Below are 19,500 nucleotides of genomic sequence, written 5' to 3' on the forward strand. Positions count from 1 at the left end.
TTTAGATCATGCCAAAAGAAAGAAGGAAGTGCCTTAGCATACCTTTGAAATCTTCTATCCAATCGTCAAGCAAGCTCAATATGATCTTCTTACGTCTACAATGAGTAAATCGACTTCGTCGTCATCATATAAGCGTTGTAACTCTTATATTTGGAAATCAATATTCTACAAGAAAATGGACAACACCTCCCCTATTTGTTATACATCCCATATGCTACCAAAAGTCACCAAACAACCCAAACAACGACAATATAATTCACAATAAGCTCTCCGATTAGTTCAACAACCATTTTGAGCGGCAAGCTCGATTTACGATTAACAAAATATGATTTGAATCCAATTCCTTTTCCATGAATCTGCCTACAACATATATAACATCATACTTATACTTACCATATCATTTTCAATACAAAACATCATAAGCATAATCTTCAAATATAGTCCACACGCCTAGCACCTTAACCTTTACCGTCAACATCTTATTTTTCATGTTATCTTCTTTAATCCACTGAATTAGCACATAGATAGCTTAACAACAACAGCCACAATATAATGAAACTATTTATAATAATTTCCAGCCAAAACAAACCATATATATAGCCTCAACACAGCCCACAAAATAAGATAATGATTCCTTATGCCATATCAATTACTATCTTGTAGATTTTCACTGAACCAACTCAACCAACACATGATTGACCTTAAGCACAACCAAGAACATGATTTAAATACCTTAGACAGTAGATACAACTTGAAATCCCCGACTGGTGTAGCTCACAACAACCCTCAATCACATCACAACACTATAGGAGTTGTATTTTCTTCTTGAATCAACTTTTGTGTTCAAGTTGGTGTGTAAATACTTGTATTTCGCCTTGAAACTCTAATATATATGAAGGAGGGACTGATTCGTATCTTAAACATAAAGAACAACACGAAATCTGAAGTTACTTCCTTTGAAGAACCCTTCAAAACAGCCACAAGATGAAGAACTACGATCTAACAAGCACCACGAGATTTCTAGTGTTGGATTCATGTATTTATCTTAGGTTTTCACCCTAGAATCATGGAGGAACCCTTGTAGAGCATTTATAAGGATTTAGTAACTGTTGTGGATGAGAAAAATGAGTTAAAACGATATATAAATGACTTAAATACAAGCTGAAGTTTAAACCGACTTTATGGGTCCCATGGGAGCTGCTTGCGCGGTCTCGCAAAAACGCAAATATCTCTCTATTCCGATGTCATATCGACTAACGGTTTAATGAATTAGAATCTAGACTCGTATATCTTCAATTTGATATGTATATCATCCCTCGATTCCAAGAATATTGGGAGGAAAGTGCAGCTACATTTGACCTAAATTTCAGCACATTATGAATGCAACTTCTGATGACCTTTGCCAACTTTTGTTCCACAACTCGCTTGACTTAAAAACATAACACACGACTATCATACGACTAAAATAACTCGTAACTTAACCTCCTTATCATGTTAATCACCCTAGTCTCACCCCAAAAGTATATGTTATAACATTCCAAACTTATCGACTTTCGACGAAACTTATTTTCTTCAATTTGTTTAACGTCTAAGCTTTCCAACCCTTTTGGTACTTGTTATTCATGATCTTAAAGATTTGTAACCTTCAAGATAACATGATGAACTAACGTTATGTACTTTCAAAAACGATCTTTTTCGAGCTTACATCAATTGGCTTACGATGTACTCTCACGTACAAAAACATGGAATGTAACAGTTTGTTTAGGACGTTTTGGATGAAGATCGAATAGGCAAACAAAAAATACGACAACACTTCAGCAATCTCCAACTTGTTGAGCAAGGAACTACACCTTTGGGTAACAACAACCAAGATGGAGTGCCACAACACCATCCTTTTTGTGACCCAGGAGATTTTTTTTGTAATAGTTTAAATACTTCAACTTCGGGGTTGTTCACCCACCTAGTTTTAAAAATTTGGCGGACCATGAAGCCCCCAAAAGTAGCTTAGGTGCTTCTAAGCGTTTTCCCCTGTACTTGTAATTTAGTTTTTAAGATATAAAAGTTATCTTTCCAGACCAATTTTTTTTTAATCATTGTACGTAAATCAAAACATATGTGATGAATGCCACGCAATTACTTAACAACAATAACAACAGATCCAGTATAATCTCATAAGTGAAGTTTGGGGAGGATCGATAGTACGCAAGCCTTACTCCTACAGTGAATATAGAGAAGATGTTTCTAGTAGAACCTCGACACGAGGAAAAATAAGAAAAGAGCATTAATAACAAGAAATAACGAGAATGAAATAAAAGAAAACAAGGCGAAAGAAACAACATGAAGATAAAAATCTACAATATTAGAATACAAGACCGCTACTAATAACACTAAAAATGTTCAGAAACCCTTACAACTACCTATTAATCTACAACAATAATCCTCGACCTCCACATCCTTCTATTAAGGGTCATGCCCTTGGTCAGCTGAAGTAAAGTCATATCTTGCCTAATCACCTCTCCCTAATACTTTTTTGGCCTACCTCTACCTCTTTTAAGACCCCCTACTGACAACCTCTCACACCTCCTTACTAGCGCATCTGCGCTTCTACTATTCACATGCCCAAATCATCTAAGTCTCACTTCCCGCATTTTGTCCTCTATGGGGACTACTCCCGCCTTGGCCCGAATATCCTCATTCTTAATCTTATCAATTCTGGTATACCCGCACATCCATCTCAACATCCTTGTTTCTGTTACTTTCATTTTTTGGACATAAAAATTATTGACTGACCAACACTCTGCCCCATACATTGAACTTGAAACTCAAGAGAGAGTTTATGCAGTTAAAATACATATTACCGAACTGCTTTTTACAAGTAATCATTGTACGTAAGCAAATCAAGTAAAAAGTGAGGGAGACTTCAACAATGTCACGAGCAATAACTAGGCTATGTAATTAGATTATTAGAACAAGAAATATTTGCAATTAATCATCTTATATAAATAAGTCATCAAAAACTGAGGGAAACTTCAATAATTCAGTAATCCATCCGATCCATATTATTTGTCATGTTTTCTTTTTGGACGCCCTTAAAAAAATATAAAATATAACGATAATTTGATTGAATTGTACTTATTTATTCTTTGATCTCAATTTAATACCGTTCTTAATTTCACCAGATTAATCTCTCTTCATATTTCTTAGAATAAGAATAAAGATGAAAAATAATTAATTCTATTTTGATTTTAAAATGATAAATATTTTGGACCAATTATATAATAATCACAACAAGTAAAATAAACGGAAGGGAGTAAGTACCTTCACTATATTTATTTCCCCATTTTCCTGTAAAAAATTTCATTTCCTGTATTTGCTTTCTTATTTTGGTCCACTGTGGGCCGGGCCCGGGCCTAAACGAGCCTCGTGGGCCGGTCCTAACTGGGCCCGGATTTCGTGGGCTAGTCCTAAATGGGCCCAGGCTTCGCGGATATATATATATATATATATATATATATATATATGTGTGTGTGTGTGTGTGTGTACACATATATATGTGGACCTAAGTGGGCCGGGCCTACTTTTTTATTTTTTTATTTTTATCTAAGGCAATTTCTTGTAAATTATATAGCTTACATATATATACACTTAGTATATCTATATATACACTTAATATAAAGAGTTGTTTTGCGCGTTCTCCAAACATTCATATATATATATATATATTAAGATGAACTCGGTATCAAACTTACATATTAAAGTTTACATTTAATACTTCAAATTAAAGTTCAAACTTGCACTTATCATTGCATAATAAATTAATAATACTTCAAATTAATCTAACAAACTAAAACATTAAGCATAATACGTTTACTAATTTTAAAATAATACAAATTATCTCAAATAAACTTAAAATCTTAAATATGAATGTCTGGAGAACGTGCAAGACAACACTTTATATGCCTCCTTAAACAGCTTTTGCCCTCCAACTTTGGACGATGAGTGAAGACTCGACCATAGTTCTTGCACTTTATTATGTAAACTTCTTCATTTTCTTCTACCACATTAAAGTGTTCCCAAACAAATAACGCACTCTAGAATCACCAGACATGATTTAATTTGAATTAAGAATTTGAATTTGAGAAATGAGAGATGAGTGAAGACTTGAATACTTCAATTTGAGTTTGAGAAATGAGAGAGATTGATGATTTTGTGAGAAAAATGAAAGAATGAGGGAGTATTTATCGTTAAAAATAGGGAAAAAGTATAATTATAAAATATTTAGGGTTAAAACAAAGTTGGGGGGGGGGGGAGGGAGGGAGGGAGGAGGTTAAATGGCTATTTTAGAAATAACAAACGATTATTTTTACAGGCCAACGACCATATTTTAAACTTTAGTAACGGCTAAAAAAATTTTTGGAATAACTTTTTTTCTAAAAAATAGTCGTTGGGCCCGTTTGAGTCCGTTTAAGACCGGTTGAACCGACCCACTTAGCAGCCGGTCCCGAGCCCAAATGGTCCCGGTCCTCACGGGCTTTTTCCGTGAACCGGCCCACTTAGCAGCCCACCCCACCTAGTCCCGGGTTTAAACGATTAGGCCCGTTTAGGCCCACTACCTATATGAGCTTGCAGGCCCGGGCCTAACCGACCCACATGCGAGCCTTATGTGGGAATATTTGTTTGTTTGTTGTTGTTGTTTTCTTATTTTTGGGGATTTTCTATTATTTTTTCGTTTGTCCTTATTTGTCCTTTTATCTTTTGAGTAATTTGAATTAGGGCATAGTTAAGCATACACCACAGCACAAACCATGCAATTCATCAAATCCAAACCCATAGCTCATTCTTGCTTCAACTTCACACGCTCACTCTCCGATTTTTCAACTCTCTCCAACCTCTTACAAGGACGCATTTCCCATAATCACCTTCTACAAATCCACGCTCGGGTTTTCCGTATTGGTGCTCACCAAGACAACCTCATCGCCACCCGCCTTATTGGTCAATACCCATCAAATATTTCCCTCCGAGTACTTCACGGCCAGTTAAAAGAACCCAATCTTTTCCCCTTCAACGCCATTATCAGGGTTCTTAGTGAAGAGGGAAATTTCGCTGACGCATTCGTGGTTTTTAACAAGTTAAGATATCAGTCCCTTTTGCCTAATCAGTTGACCTTTTCGTTCCTTCTTAAAGCTTGTTCTCGTTCCGGGAATTCATATTATGTTCAACAGGTTCATTCCCTTGTTCTAAAGTTGCGTCTTGGTGATGACTCATCTGTCTTTAAAGGGTTGTTAAGCGTTTATGCTAGGAGTTTGAGAGATTTGCATTCTGCGCATAAGCTGTTTGATGAAATGCCTGAGAAGGATGTTATTTCTTGGACTTGTTTGATTTCTGGGTATGCCAAGTTGGGTTTGTCTGAGGAAGCTTTGTGTCAATTTTTATCTATGGTAAAGAAGAGCTTGATCCCTGAAAATGATACTATGATTAGCGTGTTATCTGCATGTTCGAAACTTGATATGTCGAATATCGAGAAATGGATTGGGAACTTTTTGTATGATTTAGGAAGTTCCGGATGTGACTCTGTTAGTATTGTTCTTGTTTACTTGTATGGAAAGTGGGGAAAGGTTGATAAAAGTCGGGAAATATTTGAACAAATTTCTGGTGATGGGAAGAGAAGTGTGCTTCCTTGGAATGCTATGATAGGCGCATATGTTCAGAATGGCTGTGCGTTGGAGGGTTTAAGTCTTTTCCAGTTGATGATGGAGCTTAATTGTTGTTGCCCCAATCATGTGACAATGGTTAATGTGCTCTCAGCTTGTGCTCAAGTTGGTAATTTGTACCTTGGTTTGTGGGTTCACGAGTACATGAAAGGTAGTAGGCAAAAAGGGTTTTTACTTTCAAATGCAAATCTTGCAACTGCTTTGATAGATATGTACTCTAAATGCGGTAGTTTAGAGAAAGCAGGAGATGTTTTTGACCAATTGGTTGTAAAAGATGTCGTTTCATTCAATGCTATGATCATGGGTCTTGCAATAAATGGTAAAGGCATGGAGGCGTTAAAACTTTTCTCGCAAATGTTAGAGCTTAATTTGCGTCCGAATGCTAGAACATTCCTTGGTTTGCTATGTGCTTGCAGTCACTCAGGTTTGACAGCAGAAGGCCGTCAGATATTTAAGGAAATGAGCCATTGTTTTTGTATTGCTCCTACATTGGAACATTATGCTAGCTATATTGATCTTCTCGCTCGAGTAGGTTATGTTGAGGAAGCACTTCAAGTTGCTACCTCAATGCCTTTTAAACCCAATAATTTTGTATGGGGAGCTTTGCTTGGTGGCTGCATGCTGCACAACAGATTGGAACTAGCCCAAATTATTTCCTCCATTCTTGTGGAGGTGGACCCTAACAATTCTGCTGGCTATGTGATGTTGTCCAATACATATGCCAGTGATCAACGCTGGAGCGCTATTTCACGACTGAGGTTGTCAATGAAGGAAAAGGGAGTAGCAAAGATGCCAGGATGTAGTTGGATTAACATTGCCGGAGTAGCGCATGAATTTCTGGCTGGGTCCTCCTCACATCCTCAGAATGAAAGCATGCATGGCATATTGCAGGTATTACTGAAGGAGATGAAGCTAGCAAGTATTTAGACAACTCACAAGCATATTATCATTGAGGAGTTACTATGAGAAGCACACTCTTTCTACCATATGGGTTTGCGGACATAAAGAATGGGCTTGGTGGGATAGAGCTGCATTAAAGATCTCTGTTGTTTAGATAGGATATGCGGACTCTCTGGAAGGCACTAGGCTAGTGGATTCTGTCGCTTGGTTTCATGGGGCTATCTATTTGCAGCATTGACTGTCACAGGTACTCTCTTGGAAATAACTCCTCCATTACATCATTTCATCTCTTTTTAGCAGCTGCTGGTTCCAATAAATGTGGTAGAGCCTTTGTCTTCAGCTGATGCATGATTCTGCTGCGTGATCCTTTAATTTTGTTGCGCTGATACACAGTGGAGTTATTTCTGGACTTCAGATGGCTGCCTTTATGCACTTTTTAGACCAGTAACATCAGGTATATTTTTCATTTTATTTTCCAGTGGGATTGTTTTTAACTTCAATTTATAAACTATGGCCCATACTTCCTGATGCAATTACTAAAACAAATATATTGGTTATGGAAGGATACTTGTTTGAGCTTCCTGATACAGTCAGAACAATTTCGAAAGTCTGCAATGAAGCCTGCAAGTGTGGAGCATTAGTTGCCATCACAGCATCAGATGTATCCTGCATTGAGAGACATTATGAATATGATGATTACTGGTAAAACCTTGTTTTCTATCTTGCATCTGCATAATAGAGCTGAACCCTCCCCCCCCCTCCCCCCGCGCACACACAAGGAAACAAATCCACTCTAACAAAGCAGAAGAAAAGAGAAAAAAAATGGAAAACTGGGTTTAGCTCAGTCTTTGATCCTCAATGTAGAAATTGAAGTCCATGCGAATTCATGCTATATAACTATATTGATCAGGCTAAGTCTACTAACTGTTATCAGTCCGTTGAAATTATCATAAAAACTCGAGTCAGAAACCAAAATTTGTTGCGCAAACATGTACATAGTGATCCTGAATTTTGTTTCTTCTACTATTCCAGTGTTGTTTATCCTTATTAATTGCCACATTTTTCGGCCAGGGAAATCATGGAAAATTATGCAGATATAGTATTTGCGAACAGTGAAGAAGCAAGAGCTAAAATTCCATTTCTGCTACAAGGTACCTGAGCCATTTTGTCCCTTTAGTTTCCATCACAAATGGGCCTAAAGGTTCTTACATTGGTGTGAAGGGGGAGGCTATCTATATTCCTCTGTCACCATGCATGCCTGTAGATACTTGTGGTGCAGGGGATGCTTATCCATCAGGTATTTTTTTCGGAATATTGAGGGTGTCTAATTTGAAAAGCAGGGGTTCCGTAGCAGCTAAGGTTGCATCTGTAGTGGTAGAGCAACAAGGTACTAGGCATAAGATACGAGATGCTATTGGGTTGGCAGAAGTCATTTTCATCCCATTGCAGGGACTTAATTTTTTGGTCTGATATAGGTCCGATCAGATTTCCAGCTTGTAATACTCAAAAGGTGAGCTTTGACATCGGTTTAGTGGTTATCGCATTAGTTTTTTATTCTCACATTCTTCGCTCTAGAGCTTTGTACAGTGATATTCATTGTAATTATTCACGTCGTTGGTTTAATCAATAATGGATTCAACAAAAGATTTAAGGAATTTGAACTTGCTTCAGTTTTACATCTTTTTCCTGTGTATGCGGATTGATCTCCGCAATGGTTGGGGTCATTCATGGTTCTATCTTACGATATACCATCAGTATGCTAATCTCATTTTCCAGTCACAGAGCACTGAAATTTGAGTCGCACAATAAAATGTGTAATGCCATCCTTACATTAATAGCATTAGTTAATCCCTACTACAGAGCATTTTCCCTTCGATATTCATCAAATTTTGGGCATTGTTGAGGAATGGTAGATGAACTTTCAGTCTGAAAGCCATCTGTACTAGCCTGGTGAGTCAACTGTGTGCTTGTACATCTTAATTATCTCAGTAGACATAATAAGCTCAGTTTTATCAATGGCCAAGCAAGTAAACGAGTTTGGGGCAGTATTTCAGCTTTCCACATTTTTGGGCGAATCTAGATTATAAGCAGAGACCATAAGTTTTTTTTTTTGGAAACTTTCAGGAAAACGCGTAGTCAGTACAGTCTCTGCCTTTCAGGGGAGCACTCTGTGCGCACTGGGTAAAACCCCCACTATGTAATAGCCTGCAAATCACACAAGTAATGTAAATCGTACTAGATAAGCCTTGTGCAACATGCTCAACCCAGAAGGCATTGAGGGGATTAATCCCAGGTCATTTGTATGGATGACCGCCCGGAAACCAAATGTTACTAAGACTTTTGCGTAAAGGAGCGAATGCTTTCACAATTAACCACTGTACATAAATCAAAATAGACGTGACAAATGCTGTCGCAACCATAGAGTAGGCTATGTAATTTAAACAATGTTATTTATAACCTATCATCCTACTTAAATTAATCGACAAAAAATTGAGGGGAACTTGAATAATTTCGTCAACAAGGAGATTTTTGTAATTAATAAAGACACGACAATATATTGTTCTTAATTTATCATCGTTGATAATTAAATAAATCAATAAATCTAATATTTCATCAACTGCAAGAGAGGATTATATAATTGAAAAAAAAAACATTTTTTTTGCAACAATCACTGTTCATAAATAAAAAGAGAATAAAGAAAATGAGGGGAAACCTTAAAAAAATCTAGTTCGGACCACCGCGCCAAACACCGTACCTGAAATGTTAAGGAAACGGTGGAGAAATCTATCTTTTTCACAGTGATAAAAATAAATATCATCGCTCTTCGAAGAGATTAAGGAGTTACCAAATAACTGCCAGTCAATAACCACTCCTCTCATTTGCTTCTTTCGGCTATTGTAAAAGATTTAGCGTGAGATTTGTTTCCTGATCTGAAGTTGTAATTTTTTCTTTTCAAGGATAAGACATACTTTCACTATCTTTATTTCCCCATTTTCCTGTATTTGCTTTCTTATTTTGGGGGTTTTCTGGGTTCACTTTCTTTAGGGTTTTGAATTGATATTCCCTTTTAGCACTAGCTGGTTAAGTTTTTGTAGCTTTTATCTTTGTTTTTCGCCCTTTTCCGTTGAGTGATTTGAATTAGGGCATCGAGCTTGGTGAAAAGTCGAATTTACTGAAGCTGTTCTTTCATTTGAGCACGTATTTTGATGGGTCCAGAGCTCATTAAGTAAAAAGATCCAATTTTTAACGTTCTCCCTCTTGTTTTTAATCAAAAAAGTTCCTACTTTTAAGTGGTTATTCGCGCCTTTGTACTCTTAGTCCTACTTTTACCTCTTTTGGGTAATTTATTCGGATAGGTGTAACCTGGAAGAGTGTATATCTTGTTGTTCTTTTTGTATGTCAATCCCTCCATTTTATATGTTTTTTGGTGGTTTTGAGCATATTGGGTCTGTTTCTTCATGGATTTCATGGGAGAAGCTAGTTTTGCTGGAGGGAATATGATCCCCGATAGCACTTCTAATGGTAGTGGCTTCGACAATTGGGGTCCTGGTTTTTCTGACCAGGCTGTTTGGGCTACTGAGGATGATTACAGAGATTGGAACACGGGCCCCTCCTCCGAAACCCCTTCCAGTTCCAATCGATCTGGGAGTGAGCCTCCCCATAAGAAGTCACGGAGCTCACAGGGTGCAGATTCACATGTTACTAGTCGCTCCAAAGCAATTGGAAAGATGTTCTTCAAAACTAAATTGTGTTGCAAGTTCCGCGCTGGGGTGTGCCCTTATATTAATAATTGTAACTTTGCTCATGGTATAGAGGAGCTGCGCAAGCCGCCTCCTAATTGGCAAGAGATAGTGGCTGAACATGAAAGTGAGCACGGAGGAGGAGGAGTTATGTTGGAATCAAGAGAAGAGCACCAGATACCAACTGTGAGTTCTCCTGAGTTGCGTATTGAGACACAAAGGTCCTTTAAAGGGAGGCATTGCAAGAAGTTCTACACTGAAGAAGGATGTCCTTATGGAGATACTTGCACTTTCCTTCACGATGAACAGTCTCGAGCTAGAGAGAGTGTTGCAATAAGTGTGACTCCCACTGTTGGTGGATTTGGTAATAATGCTGCTGGAGCAAACCTGAAGCCTTCAAACTGGAAGACAAGAATTTGTAATAAGTGGGAGACCACTGGTTATTGCCCTTTTGGCAGCAAGTGTCATTTTGCTCATGGAGCAGCAGGTATGAAAATGCATCTTTTGCTTATTTTGTTGGTATAGGAGTTGTGATTTTACTGTATAGAGAGAGTGCTGCAAGTTGATGCTTGTCGATTTCTATTTCTCTCTGGATATTAATCTGCTTGGTTAAATTGTGGTTTGGTGTAAAATGCTCATCACACAAGATGTGTCATAATGTTAAGATGGATTTGTGGTTATACACGTTTAGACAAGATTATAAATAATCACATAAAAAATGTACAAGTAGCACATATAGATGATAAATCGAGGGAAAGTTGTTCTTGATTTATTAAAAAAGAAAAAAATAAGAGGGAGAAAAGGTCAGTTGGCATGGTTTAGCCATGTTTTTTGTAGACCTATGTTGCTCGGATACAGGTAAGTATATCCCTTGCGAGTGCGGATATCTCATACGAGTGTGGATTTAGAGGTTAGGATTCGTCATGGTCTAAATTTTAACATACGGGGTTATGGATCTAGGTGCCTAGATAAGTGATGGCATTCATCTAAAAATAATTCAAAATTAAAGTAGAGCTACGAGAATATTCTGTGGAAAACTTGCATGCAGCTTGTATAGTGTAGTAATTATGTCTTTTATTAGTTATTAAGTTGTGGGCAGCTAGACACACTCGAAGATTGCGGGATTTCTTCATTCTCCCACATTTTACACAATAAAGTAGTAAACTAGATATTAAAATATAATTAATGTAATTAAAAAAACTAGACATAAAGCGATTTTTTTTTACTTTTGATCCAAGAATCACGTGACTATTGATCTTACTCCATGTTTGTCTTTGGTAATTAAAAATGAGTAAAGTACTCCTTATGTTCCAACTTATGTGACGTAGTTTTATTCGTCAGCGAGTTTAAGAAAGAAAGACTTGCAACTTTTGGTCTTAAACATGTCACAATATTTGTAGGCTACAAGACCGTTGAAACTTGTGCGTTAAATATGCTATAACATTTGTATGCCTATTGAAGCTTCTTATTGAAGGGCTGTTTGGTTACAGGGATTAGGAGGGTTGTCCCACTATAAAATTTGGGATTATAATATTCCAGTGTTTGATTGTAGGTGTTAGCTAAAACCAGGATAAAATTTATACCAAAATCATGGGATTATCCATCCCATATGGGTATATGGTGGGATTATCTAACCTAGTTATTATCCTGGTTATGATCTAGGGATAACCTGGTTTTGAACCAAACAACCTCTTAGGTAAAATTAGAAGTTTATAGTTAAGTTGTGTCCAAATATAGAAAGATGTCATTCTTTTTGAAACAAAATATTAAGGAAATAGTGTCATATAAAATGGAACAGAGAGAGTATGTAACTTGTAATGTAAATGTAAAAATAAGAAACTTAACAACAACAACAACCCAGTATAATCCCACTTAGTGGGGTTTGGGGAGGGTAATTTGTACGCAGACCTTACCCCTAACCTGGGGTAGAGAGGCTGTTTCCAAATAGACCCTCGACATCCTTCCCTCCAAGAACTTCCCACCTTGCTCTTGGGGAGACTCGAACTCACAATCTCTTGGTTGGAAGTGGAGGTATCTTACCATCAGAGCAACCCCTCTTGTCCTTAAAGAAAGACAACTTAAAGAAAGTAAATTTGAAATCTTAAATTATAAGATTTATGTTGTCATAAACAGAGGCACACTTGTCTCAACACTTGGTTATTCAAAAATCAGTTAAGTACATAACCACCAAACCAAATTAGAATTTCAATATCCACCAAGAACAATGAACATTTGGACATACCTAATAAAAAACTGACAAGCATATTCAAATTAGACACTTGGTAGCCTACTAGCTTTTACTATTCTTCTCCAAAGACTACTGTTACTAAATTCTAATTAGGGTTCATCTGTTGGTAGTTCAATTAAATTATTAGCAGTTTTGTCGATATCAAAACAATTGCCACCTAAATCAACATCAAAATGAAAATGAATAGAAATATTAGAAGGTTATGGAAAAAGGAAAACCACTTATCATGCTTAATAAATTACTGAAGAAAATATCAAATCAAGGAAATATAGACATACCCAAATACCAATAGTTGCTTGGACCACTTCTATATTGTTCCTTTTTGCGGAGATCAAGCGTAAATTATAATGCATAAGAAGTAAATCTTCGTTTCTTGAAATATTTAATTAATTTCTTGTGAATCAATAAATAAGTGATTCAATTCCTTTCACAACAAGAGGATGAAGCTGGCTGCGAATGTAACTCATAAGCCAAGCTTTGCAAAAGTGGAGCAGAGGCAATATGATTTGCGCACCAAGAAAGAGGCTCTTCATACATCATAGCCGCATTCACATGAAGCTTTCTAAAATATCACTCCTAGTACAAAATGCTCCAAGGTACTTGATTCAATTCATTTGAATTTTAATGTGTCTTTGTAAGAATTGATCCTATTCAATGAAATTCTCTATCTTCATTAGGAGCATATCTCCGATTCTATTGCTTTCACATTGAATCCATGATAGTACTTTGGAACCAATGAATATGTCATACAATGTAAAGTTATATTACTCTTAGGCCATCTCCAACCTTGCCCCTATCCCCCATAACGGGGGAAATATTTGGGAGAATTTAGCTCCAACCCTCCCCCATTTTTGTCCAAAAAATGGGGATGAATAGTGTTCCCTCAAATATGGGGGTACACTATTCATCACTTTATTATTATTATTTTATTATTTATTCTTTTAATTTATCTCTTTATATATACCTAATTATGTTTATGTAATGTCTTTATAATATTAATATTATATCTTAACTTTGGTGTATAATTTTGATAAATTAATTTTCGTGCATTTATTATTTTTATGTAGAAATGGCAGTAGATGAAAATCAACGATTTCAAGAATTTTTATTTCGACATAGAAGAATTAAGGACAAAGATGCTTATTTTGCACTTCGTAATGCATTAATAGATCATTTATGGGAGAATACTAGAGGTTGAAGTTGAATATTTATCTAGTATTTCGAATGAATTTTATCGTTATGTAATATGTATTTAATTAATCTTGTATCGCAATGATTTCACTTTTATTTGAATTATTAGTTAATCTATAATAATTGCTTAGAAATTATATTATTTAATATTCAGATTACTCGTGATCACGCCCAACTATGCCTTGTAAAAAGGACTAAGCGGTCGTTGCAAATATAATCTGGTTTACAAGTCTGGAGTCGAATCCTACAGAGAACTAAGGCTTAGCTACAGTTGTTACCTATTACTAAGAAAACAAGCTCGAACAATTCCTAAGTTATAAATATTAAGATTCTTGTATCTAATTAACTAACAAATTAAATTAGTAGATTAACAACTAAAGATACTATGGGTTGGAGAAAAGATTAAGGAGGTTTAGATTTATGATTTCCTCTATTGTCGGAATCCTTTCCGCTATGTTTTCTATAAATTTGCCTAAGTCTTCTCTACCGATCATGAGCACTCTGACTGTCGTAACTCTCTCCCGAGTAATTACCACAATTTACTAGACATATTCTTTCAAATTACGCTAGCTGGCATTAAGTGTGGCTCACTCGGATCGCACCAAGGTTTCGTTATCCCTAATCCCACCTTTAAACCCTCTGTATTGATCCCTCATATACATTAGGAGTGATGTTGTTCAACAACTACCTAAATATGCACTCTCTCCCGAGTAATACACACTAAATAGACACAGTTGATTGATAGCTCTTCAACCAACCACAATAATAACGTAGTTGAACAAATAGAGAAAATACTACAGTAAATCTATATTAACGTAACAGGAAAATCATCCTTCAAGAGGTTCCATCAAAACCCTAGATAACAAATTAGCTATTCATAATAGTATGCATAACTACAATACTAGAATTCATAACCAATAATGAGAATATAGGAAGAAGGAAGCGAAAAACTTGTAGAAGAATGCCCCGCCTTGCTCCTAGTGTGTTCTTGCCTCCTTAGGTCGAATCTCCGGTCTCCTTAGCCTCCTTAGGTCTAAATTATGTCCAAACTCGATCTCTCCTCCAAAGTGGCGTTTTTAGGTCTATTTATATGTGTAGGAAAAGACCTAAACGTGTAAGCCAAGTCCTAGTCAAACCAGGAGACGAATAAGGTCTTCAAAACTCAGACCGGACCTAGCCTTAGGCTGGCCTGGCCAGGCTAAAGCCTAGTTCAGCCTGGCCTCTCCTTTTCACCGTTCTCGCACACACTTTCAACGTTTAAGTATCCCTTTTGCTCTACTTTCATCTCCAATTCACCTACACACAAAATAGACTTCATTACGCGCAAATAAAGTGTATTTTATCACTAAAGCATGTAAAATGCAAGGCACATAATGTACGAAACTATGGAATTATAGTCACACATCATAAAACTTTCATTCATCATCCATCACTATTAAGAAACACGTGTCAATCGTCTGAAATATCTGCTCACTTTGTAAACTGCAATGGATATTAGATTCGATTAGTTAACTGAACAGTCTGAAGAATTTTGTGCCGAATCATGACATGATACATGCTTTTTTTTTTTTACACATGCTTTTTTCCCCCCTAAAGCATTCAAATGTGTTTATTGCTAGTTGCTGAGACAAATTTGCTTCACATATTGTTATGAACACTCGTGCTCACAAAGTGATATCATCATTAGAAAGAATGATGATGGATGATGAATGGAAATAACTAGATAAAGGAGTTTTAGCTAAAGCACTTGAAATAAAATCTCTTATAATAAATGGTGAGATAGCATTGACTACTTTTTGAAGTTTATGAAACCAATTGTATCAATGTTTAAAGGTGTCGATCTTTGATTGTTCAAAGTTGCATCTTATTTATAATATATGGGATACAATGATTGAGAAAGTGGAAATAATTATCTTTGAGCACGAGGGGAAGGTTCTCATTACCTTTTAATCGGACTCTTTTAGTACAATTCAAGAATTACTTGTGGTTGGGTGGAACAATAATACTACTTCCGCTGTAATACTACCCTAAGTTGGTTAACAATGTGTTCACTGAATAAATAAATGGTATAAATTCCGCTGTAACAGGCAGGAATTTTCTGTTAATGGCAGTAATTCTTTATACCTTAGGTTACTGTTTAGTGTTCTCTCTATAGAGTATCTCATGTCCTACGGCAATAATTTATGCGCAGATTTATTCAGTAAAGATTAAATAGGAACTTGTGTTGTTAGTGTTGAGTGACTTTAGTTAGAACAGGGTGCTGTCTGAAGAAGAGTTGGAATAGTTTTTGGAATTTTAGATATTGTCTTTTCATCCTTTTCTTATCTGGATATTAAATTTTAGATAGGGAAAGTATAAATTTGAGAGAGGTCGGTGCACAAGGAAAGCAGAGAATGTAGTTTCGGCATTCCATGTCCAGGAGAACAGAATGTGCTTTAATAGTGAACGTGGCCCCTCATTCTTAAATATATGCTAGTCGCTTTTGGATAGTTCTCATACTGTAATAGCTTTGGGTGTTATTACCTGTTCTTTCCCACTGGAATTGGTTGTGGTGGTCTGCATGGATTGCAAAACTAAATTAGAGAATGTAGTTTCACAGTTACTAAATCAGATGCCAATTTAAATGAAAAATGTACTGTAATAAGATACATACGTATAGTGTGTAATAGGAAGAGGGTTTTGGTATGTCATTTATAAATTACATACTCTGCCACTAGACTTGCGGTGCTGAAAGAGCCATATGAGTTACGAAGACCAAGGAAGCAGTTGATTGTTGACTCAACTTGTTGTACTTGGAACTGGTTATGATTTTCTTTCGTTGAAAAAAAAAATGGCTATGATTTCACAGTAGTGAGATCATAGCTTAATACTCATAAATGTCCTGTATAAACTAATTGTTTATAGTCAGAGAATTCTGCATCTGTACAACCTACATCACCAGAGCTTAATACTCATAAATGTCCTGCCAATTTGAACTCTTCTCAAATTTATTTGGTTTCTGGACTTGATATTCGTTGAAAAAGGCGTCATCAATATTACCCTTCCCCACCACAACACCCCCCCCCCCCCAAAATGGCTATAGCTTTGGGTTCTGGACTTTACACTATATTCTATTTGGATATTTAATCTGATGCTAATATTAGCCGTCTTCGGCGGGCAGAGTTGCACAAGTATGGTGGAGGGCTGATGGAGATGGAAGGCAAAGATCCTCTATCTACTCCTCCAGACTTGAGGCAGGGAGGGGGTTCTTTAAAAACAACAGAGAGTACGGTGCCCTCAACGATTTCTGCACCTCACACAGATGTTTACCATTTGGGGCCGGGCGTTCAAGTTCAAAGGCCCTCTGGCGTAGTCCAGGGAGCTGGCCATAGGGTCATTCAGAAATGGAAAGGGCCAGATAAAATTAGTAAGATATATGGCGACTGGATTGATGACATAGAGTGAGGAAGTCGTGTTTGCAAACAACTTATCTGTTTATGAAGATACTCTGTAGGCAGGCATAGGTGTGCCCTCGACTAATAGGCATACGAAGAATTTGAGTTCTTTTTTTATTTCTTTGAACTGTAACGAGGGCACGCCTAATGTTGTTTTAGAGCTACAAACAAATAGAGCTGCTTGTCAGCATGTATTGTCTAATACCTATGTATTCTACTATCCCTGTTTGGGAGAAAAGGAGGAGCAAAGTCTGTTGTAGTTCATCCTCTTGAATTTAATTATGGGATTTGCATTGCCTAATGAAATAATAATCTGTATAATGCAAGTTTAGAAGTAATGAGGCAAACTTTAAAATAATCTGCACATCTGTTGTTTCCTTTTTAGATGAACATAACAGTAGTGTTTGAATTATTTTTAGTGCATTTTGAGTAATTTAATGAAACAATCTATGACAAGAAGATTGGACTAGAGGAGTTTACATTAAGTATTGAAAACTCAGCTTAAATATGCAATCTCCAAGTTGTACTCGTATTTTTCTATCTTTTAATCATCCCTTTAGGGGCGATAACCTGTACATTCGTTTCTCTTTCTGAAGATGTATTCAAGCCGAAGTTACAAGTTGGCCACGCAATTGGTACTTAACAATTTTGTTGTACGGGTGTGATGGATGCGTCTATTATTTGCTAATACTGAACTTTAATATATGTAAGTACTAAGATATTATTTATGATCAAACTCTGACTTAATTATTCGTAATATGTGCATTCAAGGTGTGGCCTAGTGGTCAATAAAATGGACCGAGAACAGGTTGGTTTAAATTGCAATGGAAACAAAAAATATTAAGTGACTTGTTCTTATCTGTCAAGCCTATTAGTTGCACAAACTGATCCGGACAGCAATAATTTAAAAAATATATTCGTACTTATGTGTATGTTGATGCTTCTGCTAGTTGTCATGGCAACTTGGGGTTTTTGATGTATGTATGTATGTCGGACTTTGGTTCTACTATTTTTGTTGGCCACTTGAGCTTCTTGGCGTATGTATGTTGCCTTTTAAAATCCTGAAGTAGCCATTGAATACAACACGCGCTGAGAATTTTTTAGGTTTGCGTGTCAAATTCAATGCCATTTTTTTACTCATCTTTAGCTTTACCAACCTTCCAATTCTTCTTCGTCCTCCCTTCCATTTCCATTTTCCTTATCTTGAATTTAAAGGAAAAAATCGTCTTTAGATTAAAAAGAAATTAAGGAAAATAGTCTTTGCGGACTTGTAAACAACAACAGTCTGCCACGTCAAAATTCTCCCTGCAAAAAGATATACAATTATGTTGCACGTCCACAACAAGCTAATGTATGAAAATTGTTACACTAATTAAATTGTTATGTTACCTTCAACAATTAGATGATGAAAAGCTGAAAGAGAATTTAAAATAGTAACAACCATTAAGCTATTTGGTTGACAAAAATTAGGATAGTGACTTCCCCAAATCCTACTACACTTTATGCAATTATTAGTTATTTCCAATTGATTTTGTGTAAAACAACCAAATTCAAGAAAGCTAGACATCTTTGCCACTAAGGGCATCGCTAACCCTTTGCATTATTTTTTTACACCAAAATTGTGTAAATACCAAAATAGTACTGATGAAAACTTTGGGTCCACCAAACTGTATAGAGAACCTGATTCTCTATCAGTTTCCACAGAACACATACAATCAGAGATAAGTAAATGACACAGCAGAGTTTTACGTAGAAAACTTCCTGCTCACGGGATTAAAAACTACGACCTACACTCGTAGGATTTCAACTTCACTAACTGAGCAAACTTCAGATTACAAACTATTGTAACCTAGGAATTAACTTCTTAATCCCTCACTTATTTGTAATAACTCTATTACAAACCTATTTGTAATAACTTTATTACAAAGCTCACAACTCGACTAACTCTAGCCAAGACACAAGCACAAGATTTATGATTTTACAAGTGGTTTCCTACACAATGTTTCTATCTAAGCTAAGCAGGAATTACAAGTAGATCACTCTAACAAAGGTACAACACAACTAAGGACATATGGTAACACAATGCTGAAAACTGGTCCTTTGTTCCGTTGTTCTTCGTTCTTGATGCCTTGAAGTCACTTGGAAGATGGCAGCACACTTGAGAGAGAAGCTTGATGATTTTCGGATTGTTCAAGTGTATGTTTTTCCTTTGTTTCATGTTGATAATATCCAATTTATGTCACTTAGATGATGCAAGCAATTATCTGGTACAAGGC

The 19,500-nt window shown here is 36.4% G+C and overlaps 2 protein-coding genes across 4 annotated transcripts; both read left to right on the forward strand.

Moving 5' to 3' along the window:
- The first annotated feature begins 4,788 nt into the window (after window positions 1-4,788).
- On the forward strand, window positions 4,789-8,287 carry LOC104216344 (pentatricopeptide repeat-containing protein At1g08070, chloroplastic-like). Of its 3 annotated transcripts, none has more exons than XM_009766365.2 (4): window positions 4,789-6,858; window positions 6,952-7,065; window positions 7,175-7,313; window positions 7,683-8,287. In XM_009766365.2, the coding sequence occupies exon 1, from the start codon at window positions 4,806-4,808 to the stop codon at window positions 6,636-6,638; it is 1,833 nt and encodes a 610-aa protein (XP_009764667.1). In that variant the 5' UTR covers window positions 4,789-4,805; the 3' UTR covers window positions 6,639-6,858; window positions 6,952-7,065; window positions 7,175-7,313; window positions 7,683-8,287. The 3 variants fall into 3 exon arrangements, with proteins under 3 accessions (XP_009764667.1, XP_009764668.1, XP_009764665.1); XM_009766366.2 differs by having other exon boundaries at window positions 7,005-7,065; XM_009766363.2 differs by having other exon boundaries at window positions 4,789-7,065.
- A 1,043-nt stretch (window positions 8,288-9,330) lies between these two features.
- Window positions 9,331-17,488, forward strand: LOC104216342 (zinc finger CCCH domain-containing protein 56-like). Its single transcript, XM_009766362.2, has 2 exons — window positions 9,331-10,838; window positions 16,951-17,488. The coding sequence occupies exons 1-2, from the start codon at window positions 10,070-10,072 to the stop codon at window positions 17,232-17,234; spliced, it is 1,053 nt and encodes a 350-aa protein (XP_009764664.1). The 5' UTR covers window positions 9,331-10,069; the 3' UTR covers window positions 17,235-17,488.
- The last annotated feature ends 2,012 nt before the right edge of the window (window positions 17,489-19,500 follow it).

The sequence above is a fragment of the Nicotiana sylvestris genome, chromosome 3 (assembly GCF_000393655.2).
Source record: "Nicotiana sylvestris chromosome 3, ASM39365v2, whole genome shotgun sequence".
NCBI classification, from domain to species: Eukaryota; Viridiplantae; Streptophyta; class Magnoliopsida; order Solanales; family Solanaceae; genus Nicotiana; species Nicotiana sylvestris.

Coding starts and splice junctions, on each gene's coding strand:
- LOC104216342 (XM_009766362.2), top strand. CDS start 10,070: ATGGATTTCATGGGAGAAGCTAGTTTTGCTGGAGGGAATATGATCCCC. Junction 10,839..16,950: donor TTTTGCTCATGGAGCAGCAG/GTATGAAAATGC, acceptor TTCGGCGGGCAG/AGTTGCACAAGTATGGTGGA.
- LOC104216344 (XM_009766363.2), top strand. CDS start 4,806: ATGCAATTCATCAAATCCAAACCCATAGCTCATTCTTGCTTCAACTTC.